Consider the following 19,113-nt stretch of genomic DNA (forward strand, 5'->3'; position numbering starts at 1 on the left):
TTACCACAGAGGCTGAGTATGTTAGGCTGAGTATGTTGCAGCCACAGAGGGTTGCAAGGAGGCTATATGGCTTGATCGGCTAGTGGGAGATTTGGAGATTCATACAGGTGTACCGACATTGCATAGTGATTCCATGAGTGCTATTCAGCTAGCACGGAATCCGGTCTTTCATGCAAAGACCAAACACATTGAGGTCAGGTACCATTTCATCAGGGAGGTGCTTGAGGACAAGCGCATAGAGCTTGTCAAGGTTCATACAGATGATAACCCTACAGATATGCTGACGAAGAGTCTACCCAGCGGTTTGAGTATTGTCGTGTATTGATGGGCATTGGATAGTATGCTCATTGGTTGTTCTCCCTTAAAGGCATATTGTCCTTTAAGTGGGAGTTAAAGGTTACTGTGCCTTTACCCCGGTTATGTACAATACTCAAACACATATATAAATGAATGAAAAAGAAGATTAGGGTGGTTCTGCACCCACTAAAACTTGTGGCTCTTTGTCTCTCTCTCTCCTTCTTCCGTTCTTGCTTCCGTTGAGAGCACTCTCAAAAGTTTCAATAACATTTAATCTAAAATGAGTGAGAAATTCAGAATTTGATATGACACTCTCTGTTCGTGACAAATGTGTGACTGCCTTGGAACCATGTCGTGTGACACAAAGAAATTTTTTATGCGTGCATCGAATTTTCGATAGACCATACCATTATGTGCACAATAGCATGTGTGATGTTGTGTCTAAAGACTTCAAAGACTAGATCCATAGGGAAGTAGGTGAGATTTGCATTTTTGTGTGCCAAACAGCTTGTTTTTCCACCTCCTAAGGATTGGGGAGTGAACAAAAAGTGGACACCCCCTTAGCTTGCTACTTCCCCTGTTTCCTTGACTTTTCCCTTCTGATATTACCATTTATAAGCAACTATATTTAATTCCTCCAAAACATCATCAAAACATGTAGCATTTCATAGCATTTTTGAGAATTTTTTTTGCAGGCTAGAACATGTTGCGGGAATTTTTTTCCTAACATGGAGCACAAAACTTTGGATATTTTGACATCACTAATGCATCCAAAGTGTCCCGAAACCCCCAAATCGATTTTTGGCCAAAATCAGACTATGGAGTAATGTCATTTCCGTGGGGTTTTGCTCGGTTTCTTCTTCGCTTGAAGATTATGACTCGGAGTTTAGGAGGACTAGAGAGAAACAATTTTGGGTCCCATAGGTGGTGTTGGGATTTAGGAGAAATCGATACCATGATCCATCAAAGGAGAAGTCAACACCATGAGATCACTCTCTCTCTCTCTCTCTTCTACGAGTATTCATGCTTTGTTGTAAAGACATTGTCGTCCCAGAATCCACATTTTACTGAAGACTCCACATCATCAGAAAATGGTATTTTCGGAAGTGGGAGTAGGCGAAAGTTCCTTGACGTGCAAGTACTGCGTACTACTTGAATCTTAGCAGCCTCAACTTTTCAAATTGCTTTGATACACGTAAGTATTATAATTTACGCGGTCCATGGCGTGCTCATGGGCTGAGTAAACCTTCAGCCGCCGCGACTGAAGGCTGAATGAGATCTTCCAGGAACGGTCTGCAGGCTGAAACTTCTCTGGGCGTGTGGAATAAACTCGTTTTCCAAATGCAAGACACGACGTAAATGCAAGATACGTGAGTCTATAGTTTGTGAGAACCAACAGAGCGCGAGATGCAACAAGAGTACCATCGTGACAGAATCAAAACTTAACAGACAGCTCCTTCGTAATTATAGATCCAGGGATTACGCTTTCATCGTCCTTGCTGGGCTTCCCCATTACCACCATGGTTACCCCTTACCTTCGAGTCGCCCACACTACACATAGCCCGCCTTTGTGTTATACGCGCAGCTTGAAGCCGCTCGCCTTGACCCACTTTCAACACAGCACCCTTCCTCGAGCACTGTCTGATGCCTCAGCCCCTTTCAATGCCAGACCTAAGCGCCTCTCATTGTTCGCCTCTTCGAGCTCCTTGGAGCGTTTATTTGTCACTCCAGCACCTAGATCGCAACAGAGATCGGCCACATCTCGTACCAGGTATGATCTTGGGGGACACGCAAAGGATCAGTTATAATCGAAATAGGCTCTTTTGGTTGTTACCCTTCATTTAGATTCTGAATTTCTGATCTATGCCGCAGTAATTACGAAGGGGAGGGTAGCTCCCGACCTGCGTCTCATCCTGTGATGCCTTTGGCTTTCTACATGTAAGAAGTTCTTTCTTTCAGGCTTTCAAATAAGAAGTACCACATGTCTGGCTGATGTTCGATGTGGATGTTTTCCTTCTCATATTCTTCGCCGAAATTTATTTCCTGCAGGATATTAGAGATTATCACTTTCATCTGGAGACTACCAAGTAGTATACTCGGATTCCTCAGAAAAGAAGAAAAATTCATTGACGAAGTCGAAGGTATGTGCTTCCAAATTATTTCAGGATCACCGCATCCGTGATTTAGCACACTAATTTCGGAACTCTAATTGCAGAGGATATTGACAAAGGGGCCGATGTCGTCCAAGTTGCTGCGAAAGCCGTCGAGGAGGTGGCAGAAGGGCTAGAAAAAGCTGCCAAGGTTATCGAGAATGATGCAGAGAAAGTGGACACACTCATGGACAAGGTCAGCTCCCCTCCATCTCTAGTTAATATCTCAACAAATTGGATTTAACATTTTTCTCTACAAATTCAGGTTTCAATATTACATTTTTGAATGTTTTCCTTGAAGAATTTGCATGTTTTAAAGTCAAAATATAACTAAATTGCCTAAAATTTTTGTAGATTTTACAAAATTGAGAAAGTGTTCTTTAGAGATCAAAAGGAAAATGTTCCAGGTAGTTTGCAGGTTTTTTGTGTGAACACTGTGATAAAGGGCTTATAGCATTCTGGCATATTGCAGGTGAAAGCAACGGATAAAAGTGTGCATGATGAGATTGAAGAAGCAGTAGGCACGTTGGAGGCATCAGTGCAAGAATTGGAGAAAACTAGAGTACACGAAGTGGAAGTGAAGAAGGTAGCAGTGAAAGAGGTGGAGGTCACAGAGAAGAAGAGGACGACAGATGCAACTACAATGTCTTCCAACCAGAAGAGTGTCTATGAGCATGAGGTCCTAAAAATGGGCATTAAGGGCATTAAAGCCCAAAGGATATGGAGGTGGCTCCCAACACCAAGAGTCTTGAGTGTTTATAAGCATGAGCTCCTAAAAATTGCAACAAAGAGCATTGAAGCCCAAAGGATATGGAGGTGGCTTCCAACACCAAGAGTCTTGATACAAAGCATGACACTGATAATGATTATAGATGTGATAAGCCTTATGCTTCAACTTAGCATACACTTGCTCATCACAACTCAATTACTCGGAGCCTAGGTTATAACAACATTTGAACTTTATTTTTTATGGTGACATTGGGTTTGCCACAAGGCTGATTGCACTTGATTGCACACCTCTAATCTAGACAACCAGCTTAATCTTGATTCCTAGTCAAATTGATTCATGACCGTACATTTTATACTTTGTATGTTATTTCCCTTGACATTTAATGCTAACAAGCTATATAGAAGAAAAGGACAAAAAAGGCAAGTTCACATATTTTTTGTGAGGTAACTCACACATTTATGATTCCACTACTTGATTAGCCTAATGTAAAAGGAAAACAATTCCTTACTGCTCAAATGTTCTAAAGCATGTCATATCTTAAGGTGTGATAAGCTCATGCATTTACCATTGGACCCTAAGAGAATCCACAATTTTTTAGATTCCACTAATTGAGCTCCCATGAATTTATTTCAACAGCCCAAAACCAATGCTTTCTATGGTTTCCTTACCAATAGCATGCAGAATACAAATGTGTGCCCCTACTCAAGTTTAATTGAAATTCCTTATTAATTACTCTCCGCTCTGTCCCACGAAGGAAAAAATTAACATATGTTTAAAAGGCCCTGGCAAAAAATAGAAAGTAACTTAAGCTAGTAATCAAACCTCCCCCTATTAGTCAATCCTTAACACTAGTTTGGTAGAAGGACATAAAAATGTCCTAGGATAATTTTATGTCCTGTTAAATTAGCCACTTTCTAGAATTATTCAAAAGCATCGATAAGATATTTTGGGGTTTTGATTATTTGCCATAATAGCTTATATGTTGAAAAAAACTTGGAATTATTATGGAACTTAGACCTATTACTTTGACCTTTAAACTTTAACTTAAAACCTAAAGTTTTAAGGTCAACCTAACACTAGTATTTCAAGCCGTTTTCTCAAGTTTTAGATAAAATGGCCATACTTCTTACTTAGAATGAGTTTTCTTAGAGTTTGTATGTCTTAGAGTCTAACTGTGTCACTCTTAGGTGTTTGATAGACTTTAAACACTTTGTAAAAAATGCTAGCTCCTTGAAATCAGTTTTATTTTCAGGCATACTAGATAAAGTTTTAAATCTGAGTGCTGTCTTAGTGAAAGACTGTGTTACCATACATTTGTGAGCGTTTTGTAATCAAATGTAATAGTTTTTTTGTGCTCCTAAGATAATAGTCCTATGAGTCTACCTTAAGCTCAAGAGAGGAAATCACCAAAAAACACATCTAAGATAATAGTCCTATGAGTCTTTTATGTCCTGTTATGCTACCAAACTAGTGTTAATCCCTTCACCCTCCCCCCCCGCTTTGCCTCACCACTCTCCCTCTCTCACCTTTGCCCTCTCATCTCCTCCCCTCTCTGGCCTATCCCCCTCTCTCTATTTCCCCTCTCTTATCTCATGTCTCCTCCCTCTCCCCTCTCTGCCCCTACTCAAGTTTAAATGAGATTCCATATTAATTAGTCCCTGCTCTGCACCACCAATTGAAAAATTAACGTAAGTTTAAAAGCCCCTCGAAAAAATAGAAATTAACTTAAGTTAGTACCTGACCCTATTAATTAATTCCTAATCCCTTGGTCCTCCCCCTAGTTCTACCTTGCCACTTTCCCCCTCTCATAGCTACCCTCTCCTCCCTTCACCTATCTGGCTATCTCCTCTCTTTGTCTCCCCTCTCCTATCTCTCATCTCCTCCACCCTCCACTCTCTACCCTGGGCCTCCCCCCTCCCTTGCTGGGCACCTTCTGGCCTTGGCTTTTGTCTGCTTCTTACCCCTTGCTTTCCTTCCTTGTCACCTACCCCCTCACACGATCTTCCTCTCCAAAATTCATAACTTATGTGATCCTCCATTCATGTTTCCCTCCCCTTCTAACAATGTCTCTCCTAAGGTTAATTAATCTTTGGTGTCATTCAATGCAATCTTCTTTCCATCGAATCTGCTAGATTCCATTTTCTCGTCGGTGCTATCCACTGGGTCTCGAGGGGTCCCATCTTGGAAATGTAAGTATACTATGAGAGTTCAAAATGAGGGGTATTTTAATTCTCAAGACTTATAGAAATACATTTATAGCAGGGGTAATTTTATACACTGTTTTTAAATTAATAGGTAGGGTGTGTTTATTCACGGATCCAAATTAAAAGTTATTTTTTAAATGTTGTCTCATCTAGGATGATGTGTAAGAGCAGTCACAATTTGTTGATGGGTAGCTCAAATTTTTAATGAGCTGACTAGCCCTTGCAATCATGATAAGTAGTTGGATTTAGTGAGACATGCATGCACACACACACACACACACACACACACACACACACACACACACACACACACACACACATACACACACACACATAGAGAGAGAGAGAGAGGACTCCAATTGTATCTTTTAAGCTATGCTTTGAGATAATGGCAATTTAGTAACCTAATGTCAAGCTCTGCAAAGCGGATGAAGTCATGTGTTTGAAAGAACATTTGAATGGGCTGAAGGACAATTCTACTATAGGATGTTATTGCAAGCTTCTACTACATTGGTCCTAAGCATGTACAGTTTGGATCTCCAAAAGTTCTCCCACTTGTGTACCTTTTGGACACGACAAAACTTGACCACTTTAAAGTGGAAAAAGAGTACCACCTTACCCTATATATAACCTTATACATAACCTTTCCCTATATTTATAACCTTCTATATTTCAAATGATAAGAAGCACAAAAATTTGTTCATATAACATTGCTTTATGTTACACCATGAATGATTGTAATTACTTGTAAAGGAACATTGAGTTTGGTTTGATGGCATAGCCTCCCAGTTCAAAGCATGTAGACCTTTGTAGTTCACTATTCATGTCCATGTCTATTAGTCTCACTAGCTTGTGCATGATTTGGAACTTTCTTAGACCTGGACATGGCAAGGGAGAGCATAATAGTGCAAGGGCCATTGTAAATAGAATGTTGACTCATAAAAATATAAAGCAAGGTGGTGCAAAGCTATAACGTGCTAGTGATGTTGTGGCATTTCTATAGGCTAGCATAAAATGGAGGCTCACACTTTATATCTCCTAAAAGGTAGAGATTTTGAATGATTTTTCTAGGAAGTTAAAGAACAAAATGTGAATAGAGATGTCTTATGGAGCTATGATTCCATTCCTAATACTCTTTCCCCTCATTTTGTTAATGGGTACTCTTCAACACTTAGCACCACTTAGATCATGCCACTATAATGCATGCTTTCAAGGTATGTGGAAGATGTGTTCTAACAAAGCACCCCTTTCATGTTGGGAACATATCACACTAGTTCCATCAAGTGATTGTCATGTTTATGATCTTTTATTCAAAGATGCAACATATCAAGCTCACCATGATGTGTTGAGTGATGCTCTTGAAATTTGTGATGTTGTTGTAGTCCTTCAAGCGATTGTGATGTCGGTGATCCTTCAAAGTTCAAGCAAAGATGTAGCATATGAAGTTCACCATAATACATTGAGCAACGCTCTTGATATAGGAGACAAGATTTTGTGGTGATGATGAGGTTCAAAATATTGATGAGCATGCTAGTTCTACTCCATCTAAGTGCATTGTTGTCAAGCATATGACTAATCATACTTTAAAGAATGGATGGAATAATGTTATTGAATGAAATTCACACTTTGAGAAAGGGTTATACTACCAAGAGCTAAGAGATTTGATGTTCAAATTGCTCGATCAAATCCTAAAGGATCTAGATACTCAAATCAATGGCATTTAATGCTATAAAGTTTCAGATGGAGGTTGTTGAAGGTGACAGTGTAGTATTCAAGATTTTTGAAATTGGACGTGAGGCTGAGGTGAGGCTACATGGATGAGATGGTTTGTGACAAATTTGGAGTATACAGATTTGATGCTAGATCTTAGAGTAGTCTGAGGATGATCCCATGATGATATTTTTTAATGATCAAATTTCCATTACATTGGAAAGAACCCAAAAATTCAACATCAAAACATTATGGAATTGGGATTGTGAACTATTTCTTGGAGAACACACTAGATGTATCCTAAAAGCCTTGCCTTGTGAGAATATTGAAACTTTCTTTGTATGATGTACACCATTGAGTGATGAGGGAGTGTTGATGTTTGGTCTTTCATGTGTGTGAACCAGGCCTCAAATTTGAAGTCTTCGGGACCCTTTTGAGCCCATTTTGCCCTTCAGAGAAGGAGTGTAAAAAAATTTAGCTATGAGAAGAAGAGGGATCTTCAATTTAACCCTTCATGGTAAGAAGAGTGACTAAATCATGAGATTATCAAAAGAAGGGCTGAGGGTCCAATGGGCCTTCTAATAAATCGTATTATTATCCAAATTATTATCCAAGGATGAGGGTCCAATGGACCTTCTAATAAATCGTATTATTATCCTAATTTCTCATAACATTATCTCTTAGGACTTCCTCCTCGCCTCGGATCCTCCTCAGTCCTGACTTCTGAGGCCCTCTTCCTCCCTCTTCTCACTTTTCTTCCTCCTCCTTCTCACTTTTGTGAGTTCTCAACTCTCGACTCTCTCCTGAGGTCCTCTCTCCTTGCATGCGTTTCCTTTTGTGAGTTCTCTACTCTCGACTCTCCTTGCATGTTACTTGTGCTCGTGGCTTAACTTTTGTGAGTTCTCTACTCTCAATCCTTCACGGAAGCTTGTTGCTAGTGGGGCTGAAGCCTTCTCAGACATCTCTCCACCTCCCTCCCTAGCTCCTCCTTCGCCTCCATTGTCCTCTCCAACTCCTCCCTCAGTTCCTCGCTCTTCCCTTTCCACCCATCAACGTGAACTCCCGGGAATCGGGATTTCGAGACTCGTGGTCCATGGAGGCTTGAACTTTGAAGTGCTCCTTGGCACTTGCGGCTGTAGCTACTGGCAGATGGAGGAGTCGGGAGTCAAGACCGTGCAGGACAGCGCCGCATGAAGGTGAAAACACATTCGAATCTCTACCAGCCAGCCTGATGTCTACCTATCTGAATGTTACGTGAGGGCCGCTCCTCCGTCCCTACTCCCAGTCGTTGATTGGCAAGCTTGAGCCTTGAGGCTTGAATCGTATATTACAATGATTCAATCATTTCTTGCTGCTTGCAGAGAAGCGGGTGACAGACGCTGCACGCAAGTTGAAGACTGAAGTTGAATGGTGGAACGGTGCCCGGTGAACTCTGGTGACTGGAGCAGTGGAGACTGGCGGTGACTCGTGAGGCAGCAGGCTTGTTTCAGAAGTGGAAGACTTGAGATTGGAGGTACTTGGTCACTATTTTTACGTCGCAGTAATGAAAACATCAGCAGCCTCTCTCTTCCCTCGCAACTATGGACATTTGGCACTTTCCATTTCCTCCTAGCCACATTTCGGCTGAGGATAATCTTCACCTAGGTGCATTTGTCGTTTTTGAAGCGAGACCACCCTTCAGCTGACTTGGACCTGCAGATGGGACCTGATGTGGTCTCAACGGAGCTCACAAAACGGAGTAGCCAACGTCCTCTTTGATTCACCTTGTGAATTTGCTTCATCTCGGGCCCCAATAATCAAAGGTTCCATTGCCTCGTCACATTTATTTCAGCATCGCAGTTTCAAATCTAAAAAACATACAAGCAGTGGCATTTTCCAGCCTTCTGCTGGTTTGGCCCTGCGGGAACGCTCTCTTACCCAACCATATCTCAAGTGTAAAACCTCAGAATAATGTCCACAACACTGCATGGGAGAAGCCGTTGGTTCGCATTGCGCAAGGAAGCTCGAGGTGAAGGTATGCATATCATATTGATTCTTGTTGCCAGCGCCATGGCTAAGCCAGTTAGAAGTCTTTGGGATTTTCATCGTGTCTACATTATCTCCTTGGCCTCCATCATTTCTCGAAGGTCAAGCCCATGCATGCATTAGTTTCGTAGTTCCCACCATATTTCCTCATCTACATGTCTTACTCAAGCTCCTGCTCTTTTATCTGCCTTATGGATTCCAAGCATTTACAAGAGCTCTTTGGGCTCTGAGGCAGAGAGCCGCTGGTCCTTCCCATACCAGGGCCAGGTGAAAAAAGACATTGCTGCAAAGATAGTTCGGCAAGTTTCAACATTTCCTAAGCCAAAAGCCCAGGTTCAACGTATCAATGGCGTTCTTCATCACATGGGAGAGTCAGCTACTCGCCTTCAATCTCTCATATGTTTTCACACATTAGCACCTCTGAACTTTGAAGCCTCCGATTCAGCCCCGCAGACGACTAATTCAGTGACTGCCAAAGCAATGCCTTGGTGAACTAAAAAACTAATTCCATCAAATGTATATAGAATAGGTGTGTATGACGCACGAAATACTAAAAGTTGGGTTCATGAAAGACAACTATCATTACAAACAACAAGGTTGATCGAGACGTTAGAGCAATGGCGAGCTCTTGTGTCTAGACAAAAAACCTGCCACACATGTAGTCGATATGGGGGGACCGAAAAGAAGAGGGACATAAATCGAAGCGGTTTCGTTCAGTATAGTGGAACACACGATTGTGGGGGAAAAGCTAAAGACGAACTGCTTGATCACTAAGTCAGGGTGAAGAAGCAAGGGTGAAGTACGCATGGTCGTGGAGTAGTCCGGCTTGGAGGAATTCCGTCGATCGTTAGGAAATGCAGCGCCAGGGATTTTCAAAATCCCTGATGCCTGACAAGTGAAGGAGGGTTGTTTGCTAATTCACCTTCATCGTTAGGTGAATGAGTAGGATTTTCTATTTCCTACCTCCGTTTTGTAAGCCACGTTGAGGGAGAGACGGCCCCATGAGGTCGACCCCATGTCCATTTAAGTCAGTAAAATGTGGCCACCTTCCAAGAAAGACAAATGCAACAAGATGAAGTATATCCTCAGGCCCACATTTCCATGGCCTTCTTGCAGAACGATGAGAACCGTGCGTGATTTGCTTCTCTCCTTCAATTTGCTTTCATCTTACTCTCCATACGTGATAGGCCAGTGTAGATGTTTGCGTAGGTATTTGCAACAGCAACAATATTGAGAAGCTCAAATATATGCGTCCTTTTGGGACAATGAAATATGTTTCCTCTTATCTCGGCTTTGTAAACCGTGAGTTTTTTCCCTTGAGAGCTACTCTACCTTGCCATCTTTATTCCTTTACCTGTCCTACCCAATTTGTTCAGATTTTTCTTTTTCCTTCATACCTCCACATTTGGATTTGGAGAGCTAGCAGCCCGTGAGCTCGGGTTAATGCAGCACGTCAAAAATTGGATTCCTGCGTGAGAAATTGGATTAGTCAAATTAGGAAGGATGTCAGGCCATGCTCAAATACAGAAGAGGTGGATTAAGCCATGCTTCCATTCTTGAAGTGCTGATCTGAGACTTCCACAGTCGCTCATCTCTATTTAAGGCTCCTTTGAGCTCAGGTTTCTAACATAGCAAATGGGAAAGAGCCTATTGTATCGAGCTATACTTCTGATGTGCAAACCAAGTATACATTTTCTTTACCTACTGTTCAGCTAGCCTGCTTGGAAAGCTGCAAATTGTTGAGTGGGTTCCCCCCCTTGGTCTACCCTCTGAACATATCAGGAATTTCTCCTTTGTTCCTTAGTTCATTTGTCCTCAGATTTCTGTTGTATCCCCCTGCTTTTGAGAAAGCTGGGGATTTTGGTAAGGCCAAGGAAACTTTGGCATCGCCCGTGGGCTCTAAGAAGGCTAGCCACAACCGAAACACTGAGGATCCTTCTTCTCGTGGTGGACTAGGCAAGAGTACAATCTTTCATTCTAAAGTTATGTGATGCAATGCTTCTTATAACTATAGTCAATGCTTCTTTCATCTAACATTGGCCTGAAAAGGTGTGTGATAATTTTAATGGGGATAGTTAGCCTCCATGATGATATTGTAACTTAAATGGGTGTATTGTAGATTGAATAGGGATAGTTAGCCTCCATGATGATGACCTTTTCAAATCAAACATTGTGTAAATCTTGATATTAACATGAAGCTGGGACTCTTGAATATTAAGGCCTTCCGGATAGGCATCAAATAATTATATACACCTTTGACTCTGCCACTTCTTGATGTGGTCAATGGAATGAGCCAGAGTAATAGTAAAGATCATGCAACAAGTGCACAACCTATTACACATAGAGTAAGACTAGAAAATTGACCAAGCCATAGCCATTCTTGATTATATGTCTCTGCAATGAGCCTATGCTTAGACTAAACAAAGTAGCCTAACTTCTTTCACCACATCCTATCCTATTACATGCCTAGAACCAACACATGTCAAAATGCCCACTAGCCACACACCCTCTTATGTTTTTTGTACTTATGTTTAGTATAATGACTAATGTTTTCCATACTAATCAAGGAGATGCCTTCCAATACAAAGTATCATAATGGAAGCTGATGGTGATAATTAGTTGACAACCTATAGCTCATGTTGAAGTAAAGGGACAAAGTGTTGCCTAGAAGACTTAATAGAAAGTGACCATGTGCCTTAATCTATTACTCGTTTGATAATCATACATTGTTCCCTTTAGTAAGTGTGTTTAGGATTATCGCTTCTTCTAGATTTATTTCTTGTGATGAAAAAAAACTATACATTAGGATTAGATCTCAAGACACACACACTAGCCCCTCAATTAAAAGATCAAAATGTTCTCGAGTTTTGCTTGTCTATCAATTTAGTTCGTATTTGAATCTATATTACTTAGACTGAAATGAACACTAAATGCTGCACAAAAGTATAACCTTATTTCTTGAATATGATTTTCAGTTTAAAAAAAAGAAATATATGCCTATGCTTCTTTAGTCTATGCTTGTATGCTTCTATATGATGCTTCTTTAGTCTATGCTTCTATGCTTCTATGTTTCTATATCTCTATACTTCTATGCTATTTATGCTTTATGCTTTTGTATTTCTATAGTCTTAGTATGTATTAGGTAATCAAGTCATGCAATGTATAGTATTAAGCAATCTAGCCTCGGGAGCACTCCGATCTCTTGACACGGTCGGAGCACTCCGGTCTCTTGATACGGTCTGCAATTCCCCTGGTAAAATGCTTACAGAATCAAGTCGTGCAATGTACAATATGTAAGCAATCTAGCCTCCGGAGCACTCTGGTCTCTTGACACAGTCTGCAATTCCCTTGGTAGAATGCTTACATAATCAAGTCGTGCAAAGTACAATATGTAAGCAATCTAGCCTCGGGAGCGCTCTAGTCTCTTGACAGAGTCTGCAATTCCCCTGGAAGAATGCTTATAGAAGCAAGTCGTTTTCTAGAAAGCCAGAAACATAAAAAAAGATATGCTGCCAATCGAGGATTTATCACTGAAGAAGCATCTCTTCCAAAAGATAGCATGAAGCAGGCTCAAGATAATGTTGATGATGCAACAATAATTCTTGATGCTCTTGAGGAAATGCACACTTTCAATAATTCTCATGAAGGTAATCTCCACTAGAAGCATTTAGAGATGACAAAAGTCTTGCTTTTGTTAGAATTTTCATAAATAGGGTCAAAAAAAAATTCTTATGAAAATTTTCATTACCGAGTATGTTGTAGGAGCGAACTTTGAGATAGTTAAAGCAACTTTGAATGACTAAAAGGATAAAAATGCTGTAAGAGTGGCCTGTGGATATGATGGAAAACGGTTGTTTTTGTGCCCTCGAGGTCCAGATCTACAAACAATTTTATAAGAACATATCAAAGGAAAAGCTCACATCACTTCTTCCAGTAAGAAATCAATGGAGCCATGTCCAGTATTATCAAGGGTTGTTGGCCGACCTAGGAAGCATTTTAACAAAGATCCACGATAAACATCATTGGGAAGGTTCCTTGTACAAACAAAGGAGTTTAAAGTGTTGCAACCAAAATGTGGTGAGACAGAAGCTCTTTCTGATTCCTTGATTAAGTCATTCTTATCTTCATCATCAAATTTAAATTTGTTGTGTTGGGGATTATGGCAAGATAATGTTCATGTCAATTGTTGTGAAATTACTATTAAGTCATTTTTGATGGATCAAAAGATGGGGCATGAATGGTTTTGTGAACCATATACAAAGACCACTTTACATGATGGGAATATGGAATACAAGATAGATGGATGCTTCAGGCACATAAATTGTCTTCGTATATCAAGCATTGGAGACTCATTTCAAGGTTTCTCATGTGAATACTGTAAGAAAATTTCAGGTTGTTCTGATTTTCGTATGAGATTATATAGAGAGAATCTTGCCGTTCAGAAGAGAGGAACCAGGAAAAGAGGCAAAGGAAGGCGGGTAGACTACCTGACAATTGAAGAGCTAAAAAATGCCACTTTTGAGTGTAGGAAAATTTGAATGAAGAAAAAAGAAGGTTGTGGTGGGCAACATCAAAAATTGTAATGCTGTCACTCAGGGTCAAAACTTTGAAAGAATCAAGTTTTGAATGTATAAAGAGGAAAGATGTTCGATGCTTTTGTAACAACATAATTGAAGCTCATAGACAAGGAAAGTTTGGTGGAAAATTAGCCTTGTGGGATTTTTTTCAAGAGGTGGCACAAAACATGTTACGGTCAAAGCAAGGACATAGGTTTAGTGAATCTACAAAAACCATATATGAAGTTATTAAGCTATGGGGTGGTCCACGTCTACATGACTTCTTGAGTATAAACCTTGGAGGTCCATCTTTGTCTACCACCAGAAGGCAAGGGAGAAAAGCAATTGAATTTATTTGTGGTGAGCACGAATACATATTCAATACTATTGGGAAGATCTATATAGATGCAAAAAGAAGATATGGAGTCATTTCTATAGTTCCAGTTATCATAGTGGAAGATGAGACCACCATTAAGCATCGAATAAGGTAATTTTAGCTCTCTATGCATTCTACTTTTATCTATATCATCAAGGTATTTATAATTGCTATGTTTGGAAATCTCTCAAAAAGATGAGGAAGTTATTAAACTCTATAATAGTGTTGTGTAGATGGAATGCAAAAGATGACACTCTTATTGGGTTTTGTGGAAAGAAAGGAGAATATCATCAATGCTCATCAAATGACTCCATTGTTTTGTTGGTGAAGGCTCACAAGGATACTCAAATATTATAGATGCCTTTCAAAATCATATCATAGGTCATTATGCTAGACTTTTAATTGTTAATCCTCTTCATGATCTTCTTCCGTGACTGGCTTTGATTGTGCATTGCACATGCAATCGTTTTGATAGTGATTTTGTAAGGAACCAATGGATTCTTTTGGAGACCATGTGGAATGCAAACCTAAAAGATAAAGTTGGACCCATAATTGGACATGCTTCAAATGGAGATAGTAGAAAATTAAAGTTGATGCTTGAAGACTATTTGGAGAAAAGCAAACAACCTTTTGCTACTATCAATTGGTGTGGATGGAATTTGAGAGCAAAAATTGTAGGAGGAAATGTGTATGGCCTTCATGATCAAGACTTTGTACACTGTGGAAAGAAACTTACAAGCCCACTTGATAGTCGTACTCGACAACTAGCAATTGGATGTGTTTGGATCACACTATATCATGTATCTATTATTTATAATTCTTTTTCAATTGAGGAGCACAACTACGAGATGGAGATATTCAAGGGAATGATGGACAAAATTGGGGAGCAACTCAAAGGATTGCAAGTAGACAAGTACAGAAATGTTTGAAAAAACTTCAAAAAAAGAAAGAAGTATGAAGGGGACTGAGGCCTATTTGATGATTGTTGTTGATTATATCGATATTTTCTTGTCACCATATTTGATCTTGAAGGAGCACTTCTTTGATAACACCATCTCTCTGATGAAATGGTATACCTCAATATGCTTAGTTCTAGCATGATAAACTGGATTACTTGCCAACTGCACACTACTCATGTTATCACAATAAAGTATGATTGGTTTTTCCACATGCAGTCCCAAATCCTGCAAAAGCTTCTGAAGCCAAGCAATCTCACATGCAACCAATGTTGCACCTCTGTACTCTGCTTCTGTGTACTAGACAATGCCATTGTGGGTTGCTTTTTACTACTCCAACTCACCACTGCACTACTAAGGCTGAATGCATAACCATTGGTGGATCTCCTGTCATAGGCACATCCTGCCCAATCTGCATCTGTGTATCCAACCAGTTCTATATCCTTTCCATACTCATAAAAGAGTCCATATTGATATGTTGCCTTGACATAGTGCATAATATTTCTCACTGCATCCAAGTGAGGCTTCCGTGGCTTTTGCATAACCTGACTACTAAGTCCCACATCATATATTAAATGAGGCCTGGTAATAGTCAGATAAATCAAGCTTCCAACCATCTGCCTATACATGGTAATGTCATCAATCTCAGCTCCAGAATCAGCCATCATCTTCAAGTTTTAATCCAAGGGGATATCCATTAGTTTGCAATCCTTCATGCCAAAACTCTCTAGCATATTCAAGGCATACTGCCTTTGCATAAGCCAAATGCCATCAGGTGTTCTCAACACCTCTATGCCAAGAAAGAACTTCAAGTCCCCTAGATCCTTCATATCAAACTCCATTTTCAGCTTGCTCTTAATTTCAGCAATGCCATCATCATCACTACCAGTCAGAATCAGATCATAAACATAAATCACAATCACAACATATCCAGCAATTGTCTTCTTTGTGAACAGTGAATGATCAACCTTCCCAACTGCAAAACCAAGCTCCTGCAGGTATCTATTGATCCTTTCATTCCATGCTCTAGGTGCTTTCTTCAGCCCAAAGAGAGCTTTCTTTAACCTGCAAACATACTTGGGATAGTACCCTCGGGCTGAATCTTATAGACTTCCTCCAACAAGTCACCATTTAAGAAAGCATTCTTGACATCCATTTGCTGCAATTTCCAGCCATTTGCAGCAACCAATGCTATGACAGTTCTCATAGTTGCCATCTTGGCAACATGGTTGAAAGTTTCCTCATAATCTAGCCCATACTACTGTGCATACCCTTTGGCAACCAGCCTTGCTTTATACCTTTCCACTGATCCATTAGACTTGCATTTTACTTTGAAGACCCATTTGCAACCAATAGGATTCTTGCCTTCAGGCAACTCCACCAAATCCCAAGTCTGATTAGTGGTAAGGGCATCCATCTCCTCATCCATGGCATTCCGCCAATGACCATGTTGCACAACCACACCAAAGATAGTTGGCTCAGTATGTCCCATAACTTTTGTCATATATGCATAATGTCGAGTAGCATAACCACTATAAGTCAACCTGGCAACAGGATACATGACTCTATGTGAACTTCTCACTGGAGTGCCTGACTCTCCTCGTTCATGAGGAGGTATGTACCTGCTTCCCTTAATCCCAGGTGTAGACACAGATGGTATACCCAGCTCACTATTCAAACTGTCACTACATGACGAATCATAGCCACAATTTGATGGCCCAGGGACATCATTTTCAGCACATCATTTTTAGCTTGCGAAAGCACCTCAACAACCTTGGCTTTCCCTTTATCTCTACCCCTCACTGACATAGAAGTGTTAGTGGAATTGCGTAACCTGACAGACCAAGGATTCACTGTAGTAGAACCAGTACATGTAGGCCCAGATATGGATGTACTAATTTGCTGATTTTTAACATATGCATGACCTGCAGATACATCATTTGGAACAACCACTTTCGGCTTGCCATACCAAGATTCCAGCTCATCAAAAACAACATCCTGACTCACCACAGTCTTCTTGGTTGATGGGTTGTAGCATTTGTAACCCTTCCAATTCTTTGCATAGCCAATAAACACACATCTTTCAGCTTTGGGATCCAACTTCTGTCTCTTTTCATATGATATATGCACATATGCCAAACCACCAAACACTTTTAAATGACTAACATCAGGCTTCTATCGATACAATTTCTAATATGGTGTGAGCATATGAATATAACAGTAGGAGTGTGATTCAACACATACACTGCAGTTGCAAGTGCTTCTGCCCAATAATAATCAGGTAAGTTCTTTTCATTCAACATGGCTCTACCACATGAACCAATCACCCCATTCTTACGTTCAGCCACTCCATTCTACTGTGGTGTATATGGGCATGTAAGCTCCTGTCTAATCCCATGAGGTCAAGAAGTCATCAAATTCATTTGACAGATATTCACCTCCATTATCTGATCTCAAGCATGTGATATATGACCCAAACTCCTTTTCAACATGTTTCTTGAAATGCTTGAAGGCAGGTAGGACCTCATCCTTATGTTTCAAAAAATACAGCCATGTATACTGGCTAAAATCATTAATAAATGTGACATAATATGATGAACCTCCCATTGAGGTAGTGTGTGCAAGACCCCAGACATCAGAGTGAATCATCTGCAAAGGTCTACTACTCTCCCACAGATGCTTAGTGAATGGCAATCTTGATTGTTTTCCAAACTAGCATGTAGGACAAACATGCTCTAAAGCAATATACTTGAACTTTGGTAGGCCAACAACAATGCCTTTATGCTGCATATTTTTCAGCTTTTGAATATTAATATGACCAATGTGTTTGTGCCAAATTTCCAAATCAGAGACAACACCCCTACCATGGGTAAACATGGCAACCTTTAGTTCTGACATGCCTGCATCTAAAGTAAACATTCTTTCTTGCCTTGTCCCTTTCGCAATCAACTTGCAGCCATTACCAAACTCCTCAATGAAGCATCCATCCTTATTAAACTGGACTTGCAAGTTCTGCTCAACCATTTGTCCAATAAACAACAAGTTCTTGGTGATCGAAGACACATGCAACACTTCACGCAGCTTCTTGGTCTGACCATCATGCATCACCAAAGGCACAACATCCTTGTGTGTAATGTCATGCTGTGTATCATCTCCTGTGCAAACATAACCATGCACACCAGGAGTCATCTCATCAAACCACTCTCCATGTGGTGTCATGTGATTAGATGCTCCTAAATCAATATACCATATATCATCCAAGCCACCATCAGTAGGCTTATGATCCTGCACATGCGTCATAGCAAATAGCTGATCTGAGGATGTATCATGCGCATGAATGGAAGAGGTAAAATGACCATGTTGATTTGCCTTTCCTCTTTGATTTGCTTGCTTCTTGAAACAGTCTCTTGCAATATGGCCAAACTTGCCACAGTAATGACATGTCTTATCACTATTAGGATTATGCACTATTTGTTGCAGTTGCTGCTAAGTACCTCTACCATGAGAAGCACCTCTCCCCCTACCTCTAAAGGCTCCACCTCCTCTCTAAGGTGACTGACTAGGGGTTTTAGGGACATGCCTACCATCACCTCTACCACAAAATGAACCTTTGTGTCGTCCACCATGGCCTCTCTGATTAGAGTAGAACACTGCATCACTTTTCCTTGAGCTACTGCCATTGGTATTCAGCCCAAGCTTCACTTCCTCATGGATCAAAAGAGCAACCAGCTCATTGAAATCTGGCATATTCTCCCTCATAGAAATAGAAGCGTCAAAACACTTATATTTAGGACCAAGTCCATTCAAAGTGACTGCAACCATGTCATCATCATCCACAGGAGCATCAATAGAGGCTAATTGATCAGCTATGTTTTTTATTTCAGTCACGTACTCCTGTATTGTTCTACCCTGCCTTGACATATTGTTGAACTTTTGCTTGAGCTGAATTTTCCTTGCACTTGTAGTTGTGCTATAATATCTTGTCAAGATATCCCATGCATCCTTGGGAGACTTGCAGTTCAGAATTTGCATAACCATGGCATCTGAAATAGCTATTGAAAACCAGTGAAGTACCCTCCGTCTCTTTCCAGCCAAGCTTTATGAGTCTT

At 40.4% G+C, this 19,113-nt stretch overlaps 1 protein-coding gene across 1 annotated transcript; it reads left to right on the top strand.

Annotated features, from left to right (window-relative positions):
* The first annotated feature begins 1,524 nt into the window (after positions 1-1,524).
* Positions 1,525-3,528, top strand: LOC147898277 (uncharacterized). Its single transcript, XM_087379806.1, has 5 exons — positions 1,525-2,068; positions 2,170-2,235; positions 2,347-2,438; positions 2,513-2,643; positions 2,920-3,528. The coding sequence occupies exons 1-5, from the start codon at positions 1,818-1,820 to the stop codon at positions 3,385-3,387; spliced, it is 1,008 nt and encodes a 335-aa protein (XP_087235932.1). The 5' UTR covers positions 1,525-1,817; the 3' UTR covers positions 3,388-3,528.
* The last annotated feature ends 15,585 nt before the right edge of the window (positions 3,529-19,113 follow it).

The sequence above is a fragment of the Dipteris shenzhenensis genome, chromosome 9 (genome assembly GCF_047967505.1).
Source record: "Dipteris shenzhenensis isolate YYH24624 ecotype China chromosome 9, Dip_SZ_1.0, whole genome shotgun sequence".
NCBI lineage: Eukaryota > Viridiplantae > Streptophyta > Polypodiopsida > Gleicheniales > Dipteridaceae > Dipteris > Dipteris shenzhenensis.